The 23,554-nt window shown below is 41.0% G+C and overlaps 1 protein-coding gene across 2 annotated transcripts in view; it reads left to right on the top strand.

Annotated features, from left to right (window-relative positions):
- The window catches only part of CRCP (CGRP receptor component), a 33,600-nt gene extending 14,850 nt beyond the window's left edge, over positions 1-18,750 (top strand). For both annotated transcript variants that reach the window (XM_056357996.1, XM_056357987.1), the window contains exons 5-6: positions 9,175-9,232; positions 17,590-18,750. In XM_056357996.1, coding sequence (XP_056213971.1) covers positions 9,175-9,232; positions 17,590-17,733 — 202 coding nt within the window. In that variant the 3' untranslated portion in view covers positions 17,734-18,750. The remainder of the gene's footprint in view (positions 1-9,174; positions 9,233-17,589) is intronic.
- Positions 18,751-23,554: the final 4,804 nt, after the last annotated feature.

The raw sequence follows: 23,554 nt of genomic DNA, 5'->3' as shown, positions 1-23,554 counted from the left end.
CCTGTCTTAGATCTAATCAAATTTGCAATCACTGCATATTGTAATAATTTTTAAAATTGGACATAAGCATTACCCTTTTTGTCGTTAAATCCACACATTCAAGGAAGTTGAACATTGAGTGTGTACTTTTAGAAAGTATTTTCCCTCATTACTGCCAAAAACTACAACAAATATAAACCTTCACAATATTGAAGGCTGAATGATATGCTTTGTAATTTTTGTCTCCTCCAGAGTTTTCAAAATTTCAACACCAAAGTCAGAATGATGCTAGCTTAACAATAGCATCATTTATAGTCTTTAAAAAGACTATTGTGTTTCCCTCTGAATTTATTGGAAATTAACTCTTTAATCTGCAGCAATGGTGCTCAGTTTTTTTGCATTCAGATACCAGTCCTTGGATTTCATCCTGGACAAACGTGCTGGCATTGAAGTACAGTGGTAACCCCTGCAGAAAATACAGCCCGGTATGTTTGCGCAGACCGTGTGCTGGCTGCTCCTGTGATTTCACAGCCCACAGCTCAGCGCTGCTCATCCCCAAGCCAGATCCTCTGAGCTTGATTTAGACATTTCACATGAGTTGCTGTGGTTGACTTGAGACCATAGGATCTGACTCAAGTATTTTCAGCTAGGAATAAAATACAAGGTTATGTATACTGCTGTTACTTTTTTGGTTTTCCTAGCGACTGAAAACCCTACATTCCTGAGCATAAATTTGCCTCTGCAGTCTCACAGATGTTTTAGGGGTTTTTTTTAGCTCTGTGTGCTTTGTCTTGGCACTGACACTGTTCTCTTCTTGCCCATGCTTATAGATCTCTTACTAGAAAAACAAAACAAAACATGCATGCATATATATTTACAGTCTAGGAGTTTAGTTAATACTGAAAATGACAGGTAAAAGAAACTTTATAAGACTTTAAGATAGAGTTTTTAGAAAATAAAATTAAATTAAAAAAAAGAAAAATTAAAAAGAAAAATATCTTTCTTACAGCGCTGGGTGCATGGGGGATCACTTCACCTATCATGCACACCTAGTTCTACTCACAATACATATTTATACAATAACATTGGTTAGTTCTGCCCAAAGTCTACACCTACTAACTAATTATTGGTTAGTTGCTTTCTCACCTCAGTGTAAAGGTACTGGTTCATTTTAAATTCACTACGCATTTTCCCCTAGCGGGGGATCCGTCCTGTTGGGGGGGGGCATTTCAGTAGGAGGTCATGAATCTCCCACTACCACAATTATTTTACCCCCGTGACCTCGACTCTTATCGGCTGACATGTCCTGCCAAGTGTCCATCTGTTATTTTTCTTCCTTTATCTTCCATGTGCTGTTTGTTCTTGCTTCTCCTAGCAGACAACCTTGACAAATCATCATTATCTTTCTTATTTTATCCTTTTCGTCCTTTAACAAGGTTATAAATCTACTAAGTAACTACTGACTTCAGCAAATCATCAGTAAACTATATAACAAGGCCTAAGTCTTAGCACCTAGATCGCTTGTAACATCATTAGCTTTAACCCTTGAGGCATCATAGTAACTAAAAAATGGGCATTACCAAGACACATAGTAGGTGGTTTTGGTTAAAATATAAATGCTGCAAGTATTTGGCTCACTACTCATGGAATATGACACGTTTTGTCTTAATTTACACAACAGTATGTAGCTTTTTATTATTTTTTAGATTCTGTGGATGTATTATGCACTGTAGCAGTGTGCTGTCTGTTCTGTCTACCCAGATATGCAGCGTGATCTTGAACACAAGACAGTGCTGTGCTTTTTTTTTTTTTTTTTTTTTTTTTTGTCTTCCAGGAGAACATTTATTTTGATTGTGAAGGATTATACTATTGTAATCCTACATCCTCACCTCCTAACAATATACACTCTCTGCACAAACGCAGACCTCAGACCCATTTTCGTCTCCCATAACTGTAGACATTTTTGTCTCCCACAGCCTGAGCTTTTATCTGTCCCAAGGCCCACTCCACATCTTTGCCCTCAGCTGGAAATGCTGATTTTGGCTCTAGCTGAGTCTTAGCTACTGCTGGATGTGGCCTAGAAGCAGAGAGGCACTGCTCAGCCTCACAGCAGGAACTGCCATGTCGGGATTTCTTACTAGGCAGGTCCTCTAAGAGTCTGCGTAACGGATGATTAACTCTAATTAGTGGAATCTTGCTTGTATGTGAGAAAATAGCTTTCAGCCATCACTCATCACTCATGTATTCTTCTCTTGAATGAGCAGTTTTCGTGTTCCAAGCAGTGTTACTAAAATCCAGGCAGTCCAGAGAAAATACAAATACTTTTTTGGGGGCAATTAAGCTGGAAATATTCTTCACTTTCAGTTTAGAGAGTGGGACAGTTATCCTTTTTATTTAATGAGCATGAGTATAAACATGCATACTGTAGAAAGTGTAAAGATGGGTTCATCTGAGCCAGAAAAAGTTCATTTTATTTTTTAGATGTAATGGAGCATGAACTAAATCCAGGCTTATCATGCCTGTGCCCACGCAAAATACTGCTGTCAGCGCTGATACTGATGCACGTTCAGGCTTGCAGCGTTTCCATTCCTTAAAGCTTATTTCTGATGGAATTGTTGGTATTCAGGTTCTGATTTGTGTATGTGCTAGCAAGAAATCCCAGGTACACGGAGACTGATGGTAACAGTCAGGTTTTGGTATCGGCGTTAGAAGAAGTCGGTGCGGTGGGTACTGAGCTCCAGCTGGCACTGCTTGCAGTGCTACTGCTAGTGTTGAGGGCTGAGCAATCCCGTTTTCTGTTGCAATGTTGAACTTCAGAGGCATTTTGTGATTGTTTGCTTCAAGGGGATGCCAAGAGTAGTAACCTTCTGGTTGCTCCGTTTGTTACGAGTGGGAAGGTCAGAAATTGCGTGGAGATCTGAGACCAAAGCATCAAAAGGGTCCCCTGAGCTGATCTGGGCTCACGTGCTTGGAGCGCGTGTCTATATTCTGTACCCACAGCAGGAAGAGCTGCTAATGTGGACCTCCCACGTAAGCAGAGGTAGCTGTTCATGTCTTGCACATTTACATGTTTGGTATTTCTTAAATAACCTTAGCAGCTGGGTATTTATTAAACAGAAGAGAAAAGATAAAATGTTACTGCAGGAGGAGCACATCTACCCATACTAGTACCCAGTGTACCCACGCTAGTATCAACATGTTTGTCTAGATGTCTTCAATTACAGTCTATTTATCTCTTTGCCATCTTGCAATGTTTTGCCAAATGAAAATAACTTACATCTTGGTTATCAGAATGATGTTTAGGTTGATCAGCAAATAACTGGCTAGGTACCAATTTTCAGTTACTGAATAGTTGGTCATTTCTCTGGCTCTTTGGGTTAAATTGCTATGTAAATAAAACAAATACGTTGCTTAAATCATAATTATATAATGTTAACTCATCTAAAGTTTCTTATTTTTTAGTGTTAGTTAGTGTTCCTAATTTCTAAAACCCTGTAACACTACACAAGCACCTTCAGATGAAATGGAGCTTTTGTTTTTTTGCACCCTGCTGGTAATTCCCTTTCGATAGTCATTTTTCCAGTAGGGAGTCTTGCAGATCAGTAACAGGCATGATTTTTTTCAGATAACACATTGTAATGACTTACTTGCAAATTATCTCTCATTCTTCTGTACACATTTTAAAAACTGCAAATACTCTGAATGGTATCACCTTTGCTGAAATTACGCTTTTGAAATCCATTTCTCCTAACTAAAACTTCTGTCTATTCTCTCCTGAGTTATGGTGATATTAATGACTTACAAGCAAGAAGTCTTTGAGAGGTGATCCTTTCTATCGTGTCATGTATTACTTGTCTGCAGGAAACATGAACAGTTTCATTAATTGATTTAGTCATGATGTATAATTGGTTTTAATTTATTTCTGTTGTTACCTGCTCTGCTGGTAATCTTTGTGATAAAGATGGTGGAGCTCTACGTGTTTTAAAATAGCTCTAGACAATAGGATTTGCATTCTTTAGCACAGGCATGATGATGGCTTTGGCTGTTTGATCCTGTTTATTTGGCTCTAAAGTTGTTGGCAACAAATTTCAAAGGTATTACTTTGGAAAGCAAGAATAGGAGAAAATTTGTCTTACGTGTTCTTTTGTAAAAGTCAAGTAATATGTTTTGTCTGGAGATATGATGGAGCTGTAGGATTGGATTGGGATATGTCTTGCTCCAAAAGTGAAGGAGGACTTGTTTGAAAAGGCTCTGATCTCAGAAGTGGCAGGTGAGAGTGCAGTGAGAAGCTTGTATAAAGAATAAATTGATGAAACAGTGAACGTAACAGTCGATCTTTGTAAGCAGGGCTTTGGGAGGAGGGGGAAGTGTTTTACAAGTAGATATTCTCGTAGCTCTCCTGTGAGAGCTGAAAATGTTGTCTCCATTTTAGATGTCTGGAAACTGAGGCACAGACACGTGCTTGGCCAGGGACCATAAAGCAAGGAACACTGAAAGCCAGGAGCAGAGCGCCAGCTGCTGTGCCTCTGTGAAGTGCTCCAGGCACTGCACCAGGCGGTTTTCTAGCTCTTGAGGAAAAAGCACTATATCTCAGACATTCGTTCAGATGAATCGGCCAGATTTTTGTACACTGAAGATGTTATTAATATTCTTTACCCAGCTCTGTTAGGACTTCTGATTTTATGGCAGTGATGTCTTTTACAATTTTACAAAGGTGGCTTTTTTTCTCCCATTGATTCCTTAAGTGACCTGCTCTCAATTTTAGTTCTGGTCTGAAGGATTTCAGTACTTGTCTCCCATCAATATTAAGGTTCTATTTCTGTGCTTTCATTATTTATGATAGTAGTAAATGGCAGCAGTTATAAATACCTTATATTGCTGACAATAAAGCAGCCAACAGTGATGCTTGCAGTTCAGTGTTAAATTCAGCCATGCTCTTGTTGTAAATAGCAAGCTGCCAAATAGATAGAAGTGATTAGCATGGGAAAACAAAGGAGGTGTATTCACTGCTTCCCACCACTGGAAACATATTTGGCTTTCATCCCTGATTCTCCAAAACCAAAGCAATCTAATAAATCTGGCTAACCAAGCTAATTCTGATTCCTTTGTGTCGTCTGTAAAATCACATTATTCAGAATTTAAGACCAAACCCTGTGCTGCCAAGGGGTTGTTAATAGGAGAGGGAGGAATAATGTAAACAGTTATTTGCAGGAGGGAAGAGAGAACATAGTCGCTACAGTGGGCATTGCCTTTAAATACTGATTTTTACCAGAATTGGCACAAAGGACCTTCTCCCCAGCATCCTCCTGTATTTTTGCAGCCTGGATGACCTTTCAGTTCATGAATGCAAGGACGGGTCCTTTCCAGGGTGCTACAAAATCCCCAAGAGGAAGGAGGAGATCTGGAGAGGGGCTACGACCACACAGTCCTTCTCAGCATTAATTTGTGGAGTCTTCAAAGAGTATAGGATCATCTGGTGCCATGTGCTGTCTTAAGGGCCTTTCATCTCCTCCCATGCCACATCTCTTCCCTACTCTTATACCTCCAAACCCCAGTGCCTTTAAAGCACTCACCGCTTAATTGTTCCCCCTCAACCTTGCCATTTTTGAAATTAGGGATACTGATCCTTACTGCTTTGTACAAGACACGTAAATAAGCATTGGGCAAACTCAAAGAACTAATTTGATAATTGGTGATTCTTAGTAAAATCTTTGAAACTGCTGTTAAAGTATTTACTTTCAGAATCTGTTCAGGTGCGTTTTCTTTAATGACTTAGGTTGATGGTCTTGCTTGGAAGGGCAAATGCTGATGTGCAGGTAGAAACGTATTCTTGTTCTTAACTGTGAAATCTGAAAATGCTGTGAATCTGCCACATTTGTTGGCATTTATCCAGGTGCCAAATGTCACTTCATTGCAAGCTTTTTCTGAAGACTGATAAAAATACTTCAATGTGGTTCTGTAGAAATAGGAAAGAAGATTAAAAGGATAGGGGTGGTACCCAAAGTGTTCGAGCTCATTGTTAAACAGACATTTTGAACAGTTCTGTGGCTGATTAAAATGAAAGGGTTTTTTTCTCCTTTATAAAGTTCTAATTCCTTATCCTTTCTCCAATTTTGAAATTTAGTGAGCGAAAAAATAGGTACATTTGTAAAGTAAATGTAAATTCAAGATGTGGAATTGTGTATGCTTTTTAGTGGTAAGTCAATATTCAGGAGGATTTCTTGGAGCTTTCTGTTGTGAATTTTTAGTATTTCATAAATGTTGCATTTTAAAATGGCAAGCTTTTGTTTTGAAGCTGAAAGTAATGGTTAAAATTATTTTCCAGCATTCTATGAAAATAATGGCAGAATGGCTCTAGGACTAGGTGGAACAATTGAAAACTTTGCTTTTTCATAGGATTTTGGTTGTGTTACCAGCAGGTTGGATCTAAAACCAACAGTCAGCATGTCATCTCACCAGAGCTGTTTCCTGTTCTTATGGGCTGTGAATACACGTCACAAAACCCTCTGGTGTAATAAAGCCTGACGTGTGGTATCAGTAGAGCAGTTGTCTTCGCTGAGCCATGGTATCCCATAGCCCTGTCCCCATCACCATGTCAATTGCCATCCTGGAGATTTTAGCTAAAGAGGGTCTGTTAGATCATCCAGTCTGTGCTAACACAGGGTTTTTCCTTCAGGAGACATCAGCCAGGAAAATTTTAGGCTAGTGCTGCTCGTTCCGTGTGTTCAGTGGATAACTGAAAGGCTTTATTTTTATTCTTTGGGTGTTAGCTGCATGCCTTCTTAAGGATTAAATTCAGTCTCTTGACACCTACATGTGCATGCACGTACACACCAGAGCGATGCATGGCTTGTCAAAGGCTTCTCCTGAGGAGCGTGAGCACCTTGGTCTTTGAACGCGTACCAGGGCACGTAGACGGATGATAAAGTACTGAAGTGCCTGACAACGTTACAAGCTGTTAGCTGGTCTTGGATTTCAAGGGCAGCCGGTGTCAGAGGCCGTTTGAGATGAGCCAGTATATCTGAAGCATTTCCAGATGCGTAGACGTTGACCTGTCAGTTGTAAATGCCTGCACAGGAGAGATCTGTGCTCCCTGGAGAGCTGTAAGGCTTCCTTCCTAAACCACCCACAGGTCCAGTAAACCAGAGGAAAACTCTTCTGAATCCGTTTAAATATGCATTCAGGTTGCCCTTTAAATAATAATAAATTCCAAGCTTTAGTTCTACAAAATTGTAGTTCGTTACAGTATCACAGGCTGGAAGATCATGCATGTTAATTCTCACTTTAATGCATGAATGTGCACAATAAAGAGATGCTGCATAAACATAGATGGCTGCTCGGAGAGGATTCCTTCCCCCCCCCAAAAAAGAAAAGAAATGCATGTTCAAGTTCCTTTACTCATTGTATCTATTCTTACTCTACTCTAATTGTACTTTTTATTATAAAAGTGCATTTGCTACTGTTTCGTACACCCTTTTAAACATCTGTTGTATTATGATGCTTTTCTATTCTGAAACACAAAGATCAGCTCAGATGATGAGCTACTATTAGCTGCTATTGTGTAGTCAATGTTAGTGTTTTGAGCTTCTGAAATTAATGAAATATGCATTACTGGCATATGACAGATGTTTTTTGCTTTGTTTTTATAATTATTTGCATTTAAATACAGTGTAAAATTAATAATTTTTGCCTGCAGAGCTATTGTCTAAATGTTGTGGTTTGAATTTAATGAACGTACTTGTTTGATCACCTCTTACATTTCAAAAACTGCTCTTTTTTTCCCCATGATTTTTTTTTCCCCTTATACCCATTTTTTTTTCCATTTAATGATCAAAGTGTTTAAATGGACATTTGTCAGATTTCTTCATGAGAAAGTAAGCTCTTGGGTTAAAATTAATCCAGAAAAACAGTGAGGCTGGGTGAGGTTGTGATGGTTCTGAATGTATCAGGAATTTTGCCACTGGCTTCAGTGATGCTAAACTGTCTCTCTGAATATTCAGGTGTTTTAAGTACCAAAGACAGACAAGTTCTAGTGACTTCTCCCCCTTGTAGACAGAGGAAAATGGAATTTAAACTATTTAAAATACAGATGTAACATGGCTCGTATCTAAAATCACAACAAAATAAGTTAATATTGATTGAATCGGTGTTGTGCTAAAGGCACAGGGCTGCACATCTGAATGCATAGAATCACTTTTTGTCTGGACACTTTCTGCGTGGACAGGTAATCAGAAGTGTTTGAATTATTGTAAATTAGTAAATTACTACTTGTCTCTCAAACCACAGTAAGTGACCATAGTTTTACAACTCAGGCACTGATTGAGAGGAGGGAGGGGGGCTTTGGCATTTTTGTTATCTTAGTGCTTGTGGTCATGTCAATGTTTTTGGGACTGTGCAGTGAATCAAGTGAATTAAAAAAAAAAAAAACAACCAAAAAGGCAACAATTACAATAAAAACCCCAGCCAACAGAGAAAAGAGGTTGGTTATCTTCACAGTCCAGCTCAGTCCCCCACCTGGTTTGCTGCTTGGTGCCTAACAGTTGTAGAAACACAATGGAGAGGTAGATTTGCATGGGAACAGAGATAATAATGTATTTTTGCCCAAAGATCCATGCATAAACTATGGCCTCAGCCCAGCTGTAATAATGTATGAAAAAAAACATTTACTTCAGCTGTGTGGGTTGCAGAGAGTACATGTGAGAAGTGGTTTCAAGCTGATTTATTTTTTTTTAACTGTGCATTTGCAATGGGCTAAAAGAATACCCGAGTTACTGCCATTTGGCTGATGGACTGTAACTTCTTAGGTATGATAATTGTTCTGGTGGTTGTGTGTTCATAGCAAGAGAGCCTGTGATCTTTGAGTTGTTTAGCATTTCTGTATGATGTTTAACAAAGCAACAGTGCATGTTAATTTATGCTTGTACAGTAATGATCTAAGGGTCTTTACTTGGTCTTGCCACCTTAGACTAGATGTGGCAACAGCAGTATGTCTAAAACACACAAGACAGTCCTGTATTTAAAAATACCCAAATTATCATGGTGATTAAACCGCACTGCAAACCCAGTCAGAATTATTCTCAGCAGTGGTGTTTCGTCCCTAAGTTACCAGGAATGTATTTGCATCTTACCCATCATTTGAGGGGACCCTCAAATTATACAATAATGCAAATTGTTTTACTCTTTGCTTTTAAACAGGGCAGAAAAGCTCCAGTTGCTTAACCACCGACCTGTGACAGCAGTTGAAATACAGCTGGTGAGTAACAATGCTCCTGACTGTCCAAAGCTTAAATGAAAGCAGCTTTAACCTTGAAGATCAATTGAATAATGACTTTCTCATGGTCAGTGGCTGAATGTATCCCTTTATGCACATCTTTACATTCATGGTTTCAAATCCACTTTGCTTCCTCTCTGAGACCTCCGTAGAGACGTGACCATCCTTCTCTTGGACAGACTCTCCACCTCTGTTTGGTTCAGTGTCACATATTGAAAATATCTGATGCAGTCATTAAAGGTTAGTTACAGTATTGCAACTAAGAATATATTTAACCAGAACCTTTTTGCTGGTGCTCTGTAATAGAGTACTTCACTTTCTGACAGCTGTGATGACATGACTTATGTTACAGTGAAACCAGAAGTGCTAAAAAGGAATGAGTAATGACTGATAAGGAATTCTGATCAGTGGTGCGGAATGAGAAATGGATATAAACAGACTTCCTGATGGAAAGTAGCCATTGTCAATCTGTTAAGCATAATTCTGATGTAAAGAGGGATGTAAAGAGGGATTGTCACTAAATAGAAATAGATGGTTATATTCTCAGAAGGATCTCCTTAGGCATACAAAATCCTGTGGTAATAAAGAGGTTATTGTAATAAGGATATTATTTTAATAAAGATCTCTTACATTAAGAACATCTGTTTACAATCTTATCCTGAAACCAAACTGTGTAGCAACAGGATCAAATTTTGCTGCAGAAAGGGAAGGATTAAAGAGGTACCAGTAGGGCTATTTTTCTTTCATAGCCCAGGAGTAGGCATTATCATGCTGAAGGCATCTCATAAAAGAATGCTTCTAGCTGAGAAATTAATACTGTGTTTTGTGATTGAAGAGATTGGTGGGGGTCATCAACCCAACCAAGAGCATTAAGGCCTCATGAGTTTTGCTTAGGAAGTTAGTCATCCGTGGTGATGTAGAGCCTGTCTCATGCCTTTGTTAGCTTCACATGGTTAGGCATAGATTCGTTATATTCCCGTATGGGCCAAATATGGTATTTTCCCCCTTTTCTTCTTTAAATACAATAATCTTTTGCTGCTTTCAGGTGACTGCATGGTTTTGTCTGTCCTTTCCCTCCTCCCCTCATTATCCTACCTAGTTCCTCATTATCTTACCTATCCATAAACTATTGAAAATAGTTTTGCTTCTGTGTCGTGTTTGAAGTCCAGGAGGCAAGTATAAGAAATCAAGCCTTTATTAGAAGTCAGGTTTCTGTAGAATGGCTTACTTCAGGTACTGCAAGGTTTGTACTGCCAAAGTTCGATAGAACTCACTGCTAAAACTTAGAGAGTACAGATACGAGGTTTGAGTTCAGTGTCAGTCTGATATGTAACTCTTCTCGAATGACAACTTGTGAAAATTGTAGTATTCATCCATTTGGGGAACAGTCCAAATTTGTGCCATCATGGGCAGTATTGAGGATGCAGTTACTTCTGTTCCATTGCAATACCTCTGTCGTTCCCAGGCCAAATTTCTCCAAAACTACTATTACAGTAATATAATTTGACTGGATTGTTAACAGTGTATTAAATTAAGCCTCTCCAAAATTGCGGTACATTTACTCTTTCATCAAGGCACATCAAAGTCTTTTGACCTCAGTAACTGCTGGTAAACTGCTGTCCATTTTTGTTAGTGAAATGCAGAGGCTGGGAGCCATGGCAGGGAAATTATTTTGCAGTTCAATCGCTGCCTTCAATAATTTTGGAGTTTGGTGATGACAGAGGAAGGAGATGGTAGCAGTGCAGCGTCTTTGAACCCCCAAAACCTCTGTCTTTTGTGAGCATCTTTGAGTATAAAATAATGCAGAGCAGTGGAGGCTACCAGCGTTTTCTTCTTTGATGTCGGCAAGGAGATTACTGAGCACAGATTGCATGCAGGCAGGTCAGTTCCCTGCAGCTGATGGATGAGAGACAGCCTACAGAGAAGTGAACGCTAGGTCTGAAATTGCCTTGATTCTCTTTTCATTGAACTTGCCCCTGCCACTTAAAAGCTTTGAGTCACTCCTGGGATTGAATCAGAAGGAAGTGAGGATGAAAACTTCTGGCCACTTCATGTAATGTAGCCAAAAAATCAAAAAGCTTTAAAACAAAATGCAAGCAATATCTGCGTCTCTCACTTGCTCAAATAGTTTCCATGTCTCAAACTTTTACTTGGTGCTGCCTGTCCATGGAATGGAATCAAGTTTACCTGCAAGACTTTTAATAGCTGATGTAAGAGGTTAATTACATTTACTACTGCTTGTTGCTTTTTTGCCTTTCCAGCCTTTTGGTTTTTTACTTTTCCTCTATAAAATTCCCTGTCTTTAGTTGTATGCAAGCAATAAATCAGTTTTGATGAAATGATAGTAAAGCTAAAAAGCAAATTTACGTTGTGATCTTTTGATCTTAAGTTCTTTTGTAAGTCTTTATGCATAAATTGCTGTAATTGTTCATATTTGTCTTTTCTGGACAGTGTGCCAGGATTTATTTTCAAACAACAATAGCAACAAAAGGAGCATGAAATTGTAATTCATATCCCACAGGGGAAAACACTGTACACATTGCTGCTGTCTTGACCTCCTGTTTTAATCTTTAACATATGTTGTTCCTGGCTCAGTGGTTCACAAAGGAGGAAAAAAAAGACAGCGATATTGATCTAACCGTGACGGTGGTGCAGCTTTACTTAACGCTGAACAGTGATGGGTTTGAAGATTAAGCGTCATCTTTTCTAATGAACAAATTGCTCTACATTCTTCTCTCTGAATAGAAAAGTAGATTTTAATTCTGTGCTTTTTAAAACCAGATTTCCATCTCGGAGAGCTTTGTGCCTCGTGATCTGTGCTCTGCATAACTGGTCTGGCAGATAGTCTCTCATTATGGAATAGAAGATAATAACTTAAAGTATTCCTTTGGAAAAGATGTTAGAGAATTTAAACATTTTATTTTCTCAGCAATATATTTTGCATAGTTGGTTGGTTATCTCTGAGGGACATTAATCCAATGATTCAGTCTTTCACTTTATTTCTTTTTTATGTGCTTTTTTCCTACTAGGATGTTGGTGCTGAACGATTTCAAATTACTGCTCAAAGGAGGAGATAGCAGTCATTGTCTCATATGTACCTCCTATACTGGAGTTAAATTATGTGGTTGCTAGCTTTGGAAGTGATCAGAACCCGTATTTCCTTTTTCACTGTAGTTTACTGATTATTTTTTAATAGCATTCTTAGCTGATGATTAAAATAAACAATAGCTTTTAACCCACACGTTATTTTGTTCTGTGACACTGAGGTTTGTTACCCATCAAATACTGCTTATCCTTGAGACAGTTTCTCAGTTCTTTCAGAACTTTTTAGGGTTCTTCAGGGTGGCTTTATTGATTCTTCAACATTTGCAGTGTATTGTGCCTGAGGAGGCTACACGAAATAATCATTAGGACTGAAAGCTTAAAAGAAGCACAGTGAGGATTAATGAAGTCTCTTATACTTTGCTTTTCCTTGGGTAAGCAGAAAAGATGTTATGGTTATAGTTAGGGAAAGCATGTTCCCAAAAGGTTTGTCCTTGTTTCACAGAGTAAAAAAAAAAAATCTTGAAAAGTATGAATGTGTTTATTTATGTCTGTGTTCATATTTTGTGCATACATGTCTCCATGGCACTATGAACATACAGATTTGTACGTTTGTTTTATGACTAAACACTTTAATCCTTGAAATCATCTTGATAGGCTAGCTGTTATTTTCTGATTTACCTTCTTGATAAACAAAATCTTTTAACAGCTTCTGAAAATTACTTTCTGCCATGAGAATTTATCAGCAGGTTTTAATGTGACTTAATGTAATTCTGTTATTATGTTCCAATTCAGTAATTACGTTTTTTTTGTTCCTTTGAGAGATGCATACACAGCGCTCAATTTAAAAAAGCTACTGTTAAAATGTGCAGCTGGGAAAGGCTGCATGGTAGTAAAATATTCCACATACACATTGGTTTAATAAGCACAGCTCTGGTTCCCAGTAGCGGTTACGTTTCCGAGCAAGGCATCTGCCAGTGTTTAATTCTGCAGTTGGCGAGTGATGCGTCTTCACTGTCTTGTAGCAAGATTCAGTGGTGGATGCTGGGTGCATGTTTCATTTTGCTCTGTTGGAAAGCCCACACATTGCTGTATCTAGAGAGACAGAACAGAGCTGGCATCCTTTTCTTGATGTATTCTTCATTTAGTAAATGCCTAATTTTAAGCTTCAAGTCCAATTAAGTTGGTTGGACCTGTTGAGTGCTTGAAATTAAGTCAAGACATAAGCTGTGTCTTAACAGTTACAAGGTGCTTAAGCAGGTGAAAATTTTTTTATTAGACTTCTAAGTAAAGGTAGCATTGCTCTCAAAGGTGAGCAGTACTGTGGCTTCAGCTGCCTCCTGAATATTTTGTATATATTCCACAGTTCTGAAGATCTGGCTGTGTTTATCAATATGTTTATCAAAACATTTATCAATAAAGTAAGAAGCAGCTTTAGGTACTCAGGCTTGAAAAGTATATAGTAGCTGCAGGGGGAACATGCCGCCTCTTTTTTCTTTTTCTTCTTTTTTTTTTTTAGCTGTAAGAATTTTCTGCTAATTAAGTTATCAAATGAAGTTTTCCTTCTTTCCTTGATTTCTTCTTTGGTCATCTTGTAAATTATATTGTTTAGAGCGTTAGTTGAGGAGGGAAACTAAATGTGAAAATGGCTATATTGCTCACTGTATGAATATATTGCAGTGAGAGTTTAATAACTGTTACTAGTTGGTGTGAAATAGAAGGTATTACTGAGGCCTGACTTGACTGAGTTGATCTTGACCATGTAGTTGCATTTCACAGGGAATACATACTGTGCACATGTATGAATGACATGGATATGCTGTAATGTTTGCTACAAAACCACCGTAGTTGTCTTGGGATAGTATAGACCTGAGTGCTGAAAAGCAGAAACAGGTTGGGAAATACAGCATAGCTGCCATGGCTTACTGCCGCCTTCTCGTGTTCAAGAAAATCCTTGCTCTCAGCCCTGAGAAGGAGAAATGCTTGTTTAGCTGCACGTGGGGGTGCTTTTTATCTATAAATTGTTTTACTGTAACATTGTCCAATTCTGTTACTTGCACAAATCCACAAATACTGGAAATACACAGTTCGGCAGAGCTTTCATTGATGACACCCTATGCTTTGCACATGGCATCATCTGTGAGGAGAATCTATTTCCATTTGGTGCAAGTGGCATTGCCAACATAAACATCTTATGTCATATGCTTATTAAAAACATTTGCAGTTTTGTTTTCTTAGTATAAACTTGACATTCCTGACTGCTTACGGTTTGAGTCTGTTGCTTGAGCAGTTCCAGCCAGTTGCAGGGTAGAGGTTAGCAAGGCATTTTGAGAGATATCTTTTCATATATCAGTAAAATTCTTGTGGGAAAAGTAGGTACTTGAGTACAGTTATTTCTTTCTGCCTTTTAGGCTTTTTCTTACACATAATTTCCCTTCTGAGCATCGTAACGTTATTTCCTAGTACTATCAGTAGCAGAGGTATCTTATAGTTGTAAATCAGAAGACCGAACATTTGTTGAATCTAGAATAAAGTCTCAGTGACTTGGTTTCCCTTGATATTTTTCCTTTAGGACAGTTTCATTTGTCTCTTTGAGTCAACACGCTCTCTGTGCGTAATTTCTGAATTTTTCCTTTGACATGCTGCTTCCTAATGGCTTATGTTTCCTTAAGTCCCTGCTCAGGCTGTTTCCATGAAGAGCGGGAAAAAAATTGATTTTTACAGCTTATGCTTTTGATCCTTTGAACTCTTCAATAATATCACAGCAAAATTGTGCTGAAACGTCAACTTGAATAATAAGCTGTCCATCCTGCCAAATGTAGATTGTTGTTGTTGTTTTATGGGTGGTTCCTAGTGTGAGAGCTGGCAGTGAGGACGCGTGGCTCAGAGGCACTGAGAGGTGAGCTTGATGAATTTTTCTGCAGTAGTTTAAGGAATTAACAGTTCCCTCTGGCAGGGACTAAGTCTGTGAACAGAAGGGAATTTGGAGCTACATTACCCACTCCTCAGTGCACTTAGCTGGCATCTTTTTTAAAGATGTTTTTCTCAACAGCATAATGAGACGTCAGTTAGAGCCCCAAAGCATCTGAAACATGAGAGACTCTTTTCTTTCACCAACTTTCTGGTAAAGTGTTATTTCTTAAACTGCCAAAACAATCCCCAGAGCTCCTCTGTCAGTGTCCCGTGTTGTATCTGCAGTTTGTCACTCTTGCAGGCTTCCGTGTTCCGCCGGTACAGGTGACATCGAGGTTGTTGTTCACATTGGACAGTGCCTCGTTTGGCACTGCAGAGCACGAAGAAGCAGTGATCGCCGCTGCATGCCTTTGTGCAGAAGCTGAGAAGAATTGATGCTGATCTAGAAATCACTATTACCTGTTTAGGTTCTGATCAAATCCTCGTGTTTAACTCTGGCTACCTGGAGCAAGCTTCTAAAGGATAAAGTGTTTGAAGAAGGAAGGGAAAGGAGATGTATAAGGAGGGATAAAATTTAAATGGGGAAGAGGGGTGGACTTTGTGTGACCCAATAAATCAAATCTAAACTAGGCAAGGTGCCATTTTTCTGAAGATTGGAAAGCGTGGGATGTAATGAATGCAGGAGACATTGGCCACTAAGAGATACATCATTCTGCCTTAAGCAGTACTGCCTGTCCAAAGGATGCAGGCTTTTTCTTTGTATGGGTCCTGCTGCTATGGGGCTGTCACCTTTAAAATTAAATACAACAGTAATTAATAACACTAGAATCCAGTTCCAAAACCAGGCTGATAATGCTCTACAAACCTTAGTAGCATAGGTCTTCTGAAAGTAATGGCTTTGTCAGCAGTATTGGCCACAAAGAGTGCATGTATGCGCTGTAACATACTTGATTGTTTAATGTTGATGCTCCAAGGTATGCTAGGCAAGCTGCTGAGATGATCACCTCCGAAACGCAGCCTAGCAGGCAATTTTCTGATACCACTGCAGTAGCTACAGCCGTTGCTTACATGGAAGGGTAGCGTTAGGAGGATTTTTGGTACATTTTAACACATCGTGTATAGTGAAGCAGCTGGCGGTAATGAGAGCCAGGGCTGTTTTTCAAGCCAGAGTCCTACAGTAGTTGTTGAACTAACGGTACTTGGAAAGCCACTCCACAGAGAATTTCATCCTTTGATTGAGACAGACCCTAGAAACAGTCATATTGCAAATGGATATTCACTGTCTGCCTTTTGCTACACAAGTGGATTCTAGTGTTCTTGCTTTCCTTTTGTCAAGGATCTGCGGAGAATGGCTGATGAAAGATGATCAGATTGTGCAAAGAGGGCTCATAGGACATTGGGGAGAAAAAAAAGTTAATTGAATATACCACTCTGCCTTTTAGAAGGCGAGATGCATCTGAATAGCTGTCAGTTTGTAGCTAGGACTGATTAAACCTGCATTGACTTGGAACCATAATTAATATAAATCACCGCTCTTCAAAGGACAGTTTGAAGGACTTTGTATTAAAAAAAAAAATAATCTCAAACCCCGCGATCCTAATTGGTTTCATTTGCGTTTGAAGAGTTATTTTGGCTTGCCTTTCTAGTCCTCTGACAAGCTTTTCCTTTTAACAGCTGCCTATAAATTAGGGCAGTTGTTTTTTACTGGTAGCAGTGATACAAGGGTTCCCACAGCTCCACAGGGAGAGTAGGTCCCTAATTAATCTTAGGGAATTTTATTGTTGATTCGTGACAGCATGTTTTGTGTTGCTCAGAGCTTTTATATGCCTTTATATTCAGGAATCTTACCAATCTAAGCAACTTCCAATAAAGCATAGCTGCTGTAGGATTGGGTGGTTTCTTTTATGGCCTGATTACTTATAGTCTAGGTGCTGGCTGAGATGCTGAGGTTCAGGTAACCACTCTTGGGTTATCTCATTTCAGTTCTAACGTGAAAGCACAGGACCTTAGGAAAATAGGTCTGGATGGTAGGTCTGCACATGAAATGGTAGATGAAATGAAAAGCCTGGCTGGAGATGCTGATGTGTACGCTGAGAGAGGCTTTAGGAAAAAACAGGGAGAAAAGCCTGTTCTGACTGTGGCGTTTTCGTTGTAAAGAAAGCGGGGTCTCATTGTGGAATGCCAATTGTAGCAGTTAACAATGGAGCTCTTCTTTCTTTTTTTAAATATTGCAAGAGTTCCACTTTGTAAAATATTTTTGTAATGAGCTCAGACTATGTCTTGCATCCATTGAGAACAGTATTTCCCAATTAGTTGAGTCCTTCTGTCTGGAGCTGAGGAAGGAAGTGATTAATGATTACGGTAGATTGTTTTTTGACCTGCAGATGGTAGAAGAAAGCGAGGAAAGGCTAACAGAAGAGCAGATTGAGTCACTTCTCCAGACAGTCACCAGTATTCTTCCAGGGGATCCAGAGGAACAACAGAGAGACTCGGCAATGGCAACTGAAGACAAAGGCGACCAAGCATAGGAGGCATCTGGACCAAAGCTGGTGACTATTTCAGCAGAAGAGAATCAGCTCTTTTTTTTTTTTTCCTGGTTTTTACTTGATACCGGTTTAATCTTGTATTGGACATCATTGTGAAATATGTTACAATTGTTATTACTGAGAGGTGATGAGGCAACCAATTGTTTACAAGAAAGCGTGGAAAAGGATGCAATTGTTTTGGCATTTTGTCATGAACAGGGATGGCAGTAACTGAGTTGGTAGTGTAGCAGTCTGAGAAATTACGGGGCACAGAATCTGAAGCTTTTTTATTTTTTCCATTAGCCATGTAACAGCTGTACATTTGAATAGGCTTATATACAGCTGGCAATGTTTTAATTATCACAGCAGTACTATAATTATAATTGCTTTCATATGCTTTTGAATTGCCCAACTGGTTTTCAGAATACGGTCTGCAATACAAAGCCAACTTTTGGAGCATTTTGTGAAAAGGGCTGTTTTCAGTGATCGAAACAGAGAGTAATGTCCCCAAAGTACTTGGTTCCTGGCCAGGTCGGTGGTTGGCATCATGGAAGGGAGAGGACCTGTCGGCAGGGTCACCGTTCTCGAGGTTGCCTGGCGGTCCATACTCGATAAAAGAGAGATCCAGATAATCAGCATCAACATCTTGCCACTGAAATCAGTGAGTTGGGCCAGTTTACAGCACTTGAGGCTCTGGACTCGGATTTTAAGGCTCTTGGTAATATAAACAGAAGAGCATTTAGGCGTGAGGTGTATATTTTTCCTTTGAACGTCTGTTCCAATATTTACATGTAGACGAGTCACAGTCATGTGAACATGCTGTCGACCGTGGAATAAATGAATGAGTCAGCACCGAAGTGAAGTCCTGATCTGGTTTAGAAGAATGAGAATCAGTCCTGGTTGAAGCAGAAGTTTCTGTGTACTGAGCTTTTGCCTGATTAAAGATTTCAGGATCAAGTGTTTGATGTTGAAAGCATTGATGATTATAATAAATCATTTATCTGTGTGTGTTTATGTATATATACACACATGAAGTCATGAGTTACACATGGCACTGGTTTTATACTATGCTTGCAGACCATTCTTTCATAAATATTATAATGTACTGGAAACAGAAATAAAGTTTGCAGTACATCCTGGGAATTTTGTGACTCACAGACAAGATGCAAGACCTTGAACCAGAATACTGACTTCTTCCCCCCACACACTTCTGTCATGGTTTTATTTTGTGTTTTTATGCAAAGAATTTACGCTTTCTAAGCTTTAGTTGTGCCATATATGAAAGGGAGTGATAACTTCCAGTGTCTGGGGGATTTATGATATGCATTTTCATGGGATTTTAAGCCTCTTTGATGTTTGAAGAGGAAAGGAAATTAATGGAAAATTTATTTGTTGCCTCTCAAAGATAATCTATCTTAAATGCATTCCAAGGCTGGAGACTAAAGGTACGTTTTGACTGGGTAAGCGCGGTATTAGAAGGGGGAAGTCCTTGATATATTTTTCTCTCTAAATGTGCAACAAAACAAAAGAGATAAGTAGATCCTATCATGGAGTGACATGCAATTAATTTTGAAATTAGCGTTTTTACTCTTGGCAGTCACTGGTATTGTTTGACATGCTGTGGCCTTGGGCTGCAAGCATTTACATTTTTATCTGTCTTTTTCTAAAATTAAGTTACTGAAGCATGTTCTAAATTTACGAAAAGCAGATGGAACCAGATCGCAAATACCTTCAGCCAGCAAGAATATTTTAACAGATCTCTGAAGTGGGGTGTTCCATCTTGGGAGCTGCCGATTTGTTATTGCACTGGATTTTTGCCAGCATCCATGTTGTCTTCTGTTTTGTAAGTATTGTAGAAGATTCAAGAACTCGTTCACTTGCTATTATATTTAACCATTTTATAAAAATTGGTTCCGGGTGGATACATATATTAAACTTGTACAAATGCATGGGTAGCTTGTTTAGTCTCAGTTAAGATAGCTAAACTATAATTGCCCCCAAAATGCAGTTCTAAGTAACATTTGAAGGGATCTGGGATTTTGACGTCTGCATTACGTCAAGAAATCATTTTTAAATCTGCTGCCTGAGTAAATCTCTGATGGTGTAAGTACAGGTGAGGAATTCCTCTGGCTCCGAGAGCAGGTTTCGCGTTCTGTTGTTTACTCTTGGGTGTGTTCTTCGGAAACCTGACTCAGGAATGGTTTATGGAAAGCAAATATCACCTTGCTTATGTGATACCATTTTTTCCAGTGTCCTTTATATTGCATAAACGATCTGCCTGTCTCCCAAGGCTGCTTTCTGTTATCTTAACTGGGCGGTTACCTAACCCAGTTAATGTGCTCTGCTGGTTCTTTTGAAGGAGAGAAGATGGCATGAGGAGAGCTGTCCTCTGATGTGTCGGGGGCACCAGAAAGCGTACGTGCGTATTGGACACTTCAAACTTGGTTTTGCCTGAAGGTTTGGAGAAGAAAAGGCCGGAGTATTTGGCATTTCCTGAATATTTAAGAAGTGCATATTGTTTTTACCTCTCTCATTTCTTAAGTGTTTCTCACTTACATTCTGCATTGCTCTTGGGGTCTTGGCAGAGTGACAGCTCTGCTTAGGGCGGCTCTTGTGCTCTTGGCGCTGCTCCAGGAGAAAGGGGGAGCAAGCTGCCAGAACTCCTCTGCTCTTCTGATACTTTGAAATACCCGGGGTTTCTCTTTTCATAAATTCAAGCCCAGGAAAGCCAATCTTTTCTGGGATTGTTTGGCAGTCCTTGCTGGAGAAGTTTTATTAGAAGAAGCTTTGTTTTATGGAGGAGAAGGAGCTGCTGCTCCTACCTGGCTGTGCTCTGGTGCTGGGAAAGGGAAAGAGATAACTGGAAAGAGAGACGGCCACAGGGAATTTTGTAGAAGATGCAGGAAATCCCTACCGATGAGCTGAGCAGCATTGGTGGTGGTCGTGCCATGGCAGGATGGTAGGACATTGAAACGGTATTCAAGCTGAATGCTTTCGGTGTGCTGAAGGGGTTAAAGAACATTTACAGAGTGTCTTGAAGTTTAGAAATGTGCACACAAATGTTTTTTAAAAGGTTCTGTCATAACCAGTTCTGTAGATAACTACTTACTAAAATCTCTACCCGTCGTGGACAAGCTGTTGCTTTTGGAGTCAAACCAAACCGGGCTGATTGACACCGGCTGAGAATTGTGCCCTAAAATAATTAACTGGTCGCATCACGACAGGGCGTCAGGGGTGGGTGCCTGCAGCTGCTGTGGGCCTAGCAGACCCCTGCCGCGTGAGGGATGATCAAACTGGACGTATTTTTGAAACTGTCATACCTTAGAAGAAAAAGTGGAGAAATGCAACAAGAATGCGGTGAGGTGTGGCAGACGGCAGTCAGCCCCTGTCCTGGAGCAAATTCCTGCTGGTCCCAGACCTGGCTGGGAGCCGCTCAGGGAGCGGGATGCGGTGCTGGCTGCCTAGTTCATACTTTGCTCTCCATCCCGTTGGAAATACCGGTTCTCCCAACTGAGAGTTAAAAGGGGATGGAGCTGGGTGACCCTGCCTGAGCTGGGGGACTTGGACCAGGTAATCTCCAGAGCTCCTGGCCAGCCTCAGTGTTCCTGTCAGGCTGCTTTCCCTTCCTCCCCCTATGGACTCGGGATGTTTTCGTTTGCTTTCGTTTAATGAGAGGCAAAGGCCACTCTCATTAAGAGCTGAGGTGCAGCAGGCTGGGGGGGCTTCTTCCTTGTCCCCCTCCCAGCGTGGCCCCTGTGCAGGCAGGTGCTGGGGGCTCGGGCGCGCTGCAAATACTTTTCTTTCTGGGATGTTGGCAGAGAAGGGGACAGTCTTGCAAGGGTGGCAGCAGGATTTTGTGTAGCGCCTGCGGTTTTGGCGATTGCTTGAGCTGGAGCTGGGGGGTTACGACGTTGCCCTGCCTTAGCAGCGTGTCCAGCACATTGCAGCTGTGACAGCGAGTTCAGTCTGTTCCAAAAGAGGCTCCTCTGGTATGAAGGATGCGGCCAGGATGCTGCTGGGATAGGATGGTGTTACAGTGTGATTCTAATGACAGTTTTCTCTTGAGTTTTGCTTACTGTTACTCCATGAGCTACATTAATCTGTCGTTCCTCTCCACTGCCTTAAATTTGGCCCAAAATATAGAACGATTCACTCTAGCCGTGCTCAGCCCCTCTGAGTCAAACCACGGGTGAATTAACCCAGCCCAGGCCGGGGCTCTGCTGGGTGCTGCTTTTGAAACATACACATTTTTCTGTATTGCGTTTTCCATGACTAAACTTTTTATTGCTTCTACCTCCCTGGGTTGGCAGCATTTTGCCCCAGCAATGTGCAAGCAGCATGTTACGTATCTCAGAAAATCCTTTGCTTCCCAGGCTTGGAATCTGCCTTCCTGTGTTTGGACACAGGCTTTGAAAGCATCGATCTCAACTGCGAGGTGCTGTTGGACTGACTTCTGAAACACTTTGGCAGTGGGAAGGGGAGCCAAGGGAGCCTGTGTGCAGCTCGGTCTGACCAGGATGGGGTTGTTCCCACTTTTCTCTCTTTGTTTTCCATCTGCTACCCATAACCAGCCGGTTCCTGGTACCAGCTCCCGGCGTGAAGGGGGTGCCAGGCTGTTTCAGAAGATGTACTGCAGAAGACGACCTTCCGTGCCTGAAAGCTGTGTTTGGGTTTTTTTTTTTTGTTTGGGGGTTGGTTGTTTTTCTGTGCAATTGTACCAGTTGGTCTAAATTACAGCATCTCACCCCATGAGCTTTGCCTTGCTGATAAGAACATCCGTGGTTGTGAAATGTTCCTGGTCATTGAGAAGGACTCATGGAATTCTCTCAGTTAACTCCTCTCCAGCGCAGGCAGGCGATGCTCCCAAGTTAACCACCCGGCAGGCAGCAGCAGCTGCCTCTTCGTGCTCTGACCCACAAAACCAAAGCCTTACATTTAAATCTGACAAATGTTGTCCTTGTAGGGTGACACAGTGACAAGGCAGGCACTAGTGCCACCTCCTGTTCCCGAAGGTTAGTTCTTTGGCCTTAGAGATTTATTTTCTGTAGATGTGGAGCACAGAGGTGGCAGATGCGGTGCTGTTGGTCCCGGCAGCGGGAATGGCCCATGGGTGCCTGCGTGGAGCTGTGCTGGGCAGCGAGGTGCAGGAGGGGACGGGGCTGCATGGCAGGGTCCGTGTTTGCCACCCCGAGGGCTCTCTGTTGCTTCCCCAACAGCACCAGCCAGCGCAAGGGGTTGCACGGTGCCTTTGGAGCTGGGCTCGCTCAGCAAATGCCAGCTCTGCCACTGGGGCGTGCCTCAGGGAAGTTGTTTATCTTCTCTCTCTGTTTTGGTTTCTTCTTTGAAATGTTTTTTTTTCCCCCCTAAGCCCCCATGGTGAGTGACCTGCTGGGCACGGGCAGGGCTGTCGCTGCCAGGGAGGCTGAGCCAGGAGCACTGCTTGTTTAACATTTCTGTGCATCCCGACAGATCCAGGAGGCTTTTGGACAGAGCAGTAGGAGCTGGTGAGCAGGCTGCAGCCCTCAGCCTGCCCCGTCTTTTGAGGCCAGCGTGTGGGTGCCCACGGCTGCTGTGACCGTGGTCCCCTCCCGTAGACATGCAGGTGCCCAGCTGGGGTTGTCCCCTTCCCGTGGCGATCCGGGTGTGACCGTGTACTTGCATATCTGCGGTGAACACGCGGAGGTTGCTCATTCAAGGGAGTCGAGTTAGGAATTGTGTAGGGTGAGGAGTTGCCAGACATCGCAGCCTGGGAATGACCCCACCACGAAGGCATGTCCTGCATGCGCTGCGCATCATTCCCATCGCTCGTGTGGAGGTAACGGGG

The sequence above is a fragment of the Falco biarmicus genome, chromosome 1, assembly GCF_023638135.1.
Source record: "Falco biarmicus isolate bFalBia1 chromosome 1, bFalBia1.pri, whole genome shotgun sequence".
Taxonomy (NCBI): domain Eukaryota; kingdom Metazoa; phylum Chordata; class Aves; order Falconiformes; family Falconidae; genus Falco; species Falco biarmicus.
The sequence above is the reverse complement of the archived record's forward strand: the minus strand, read 5'-3'. Positions and strand labels throughout refer to the sequence as shown.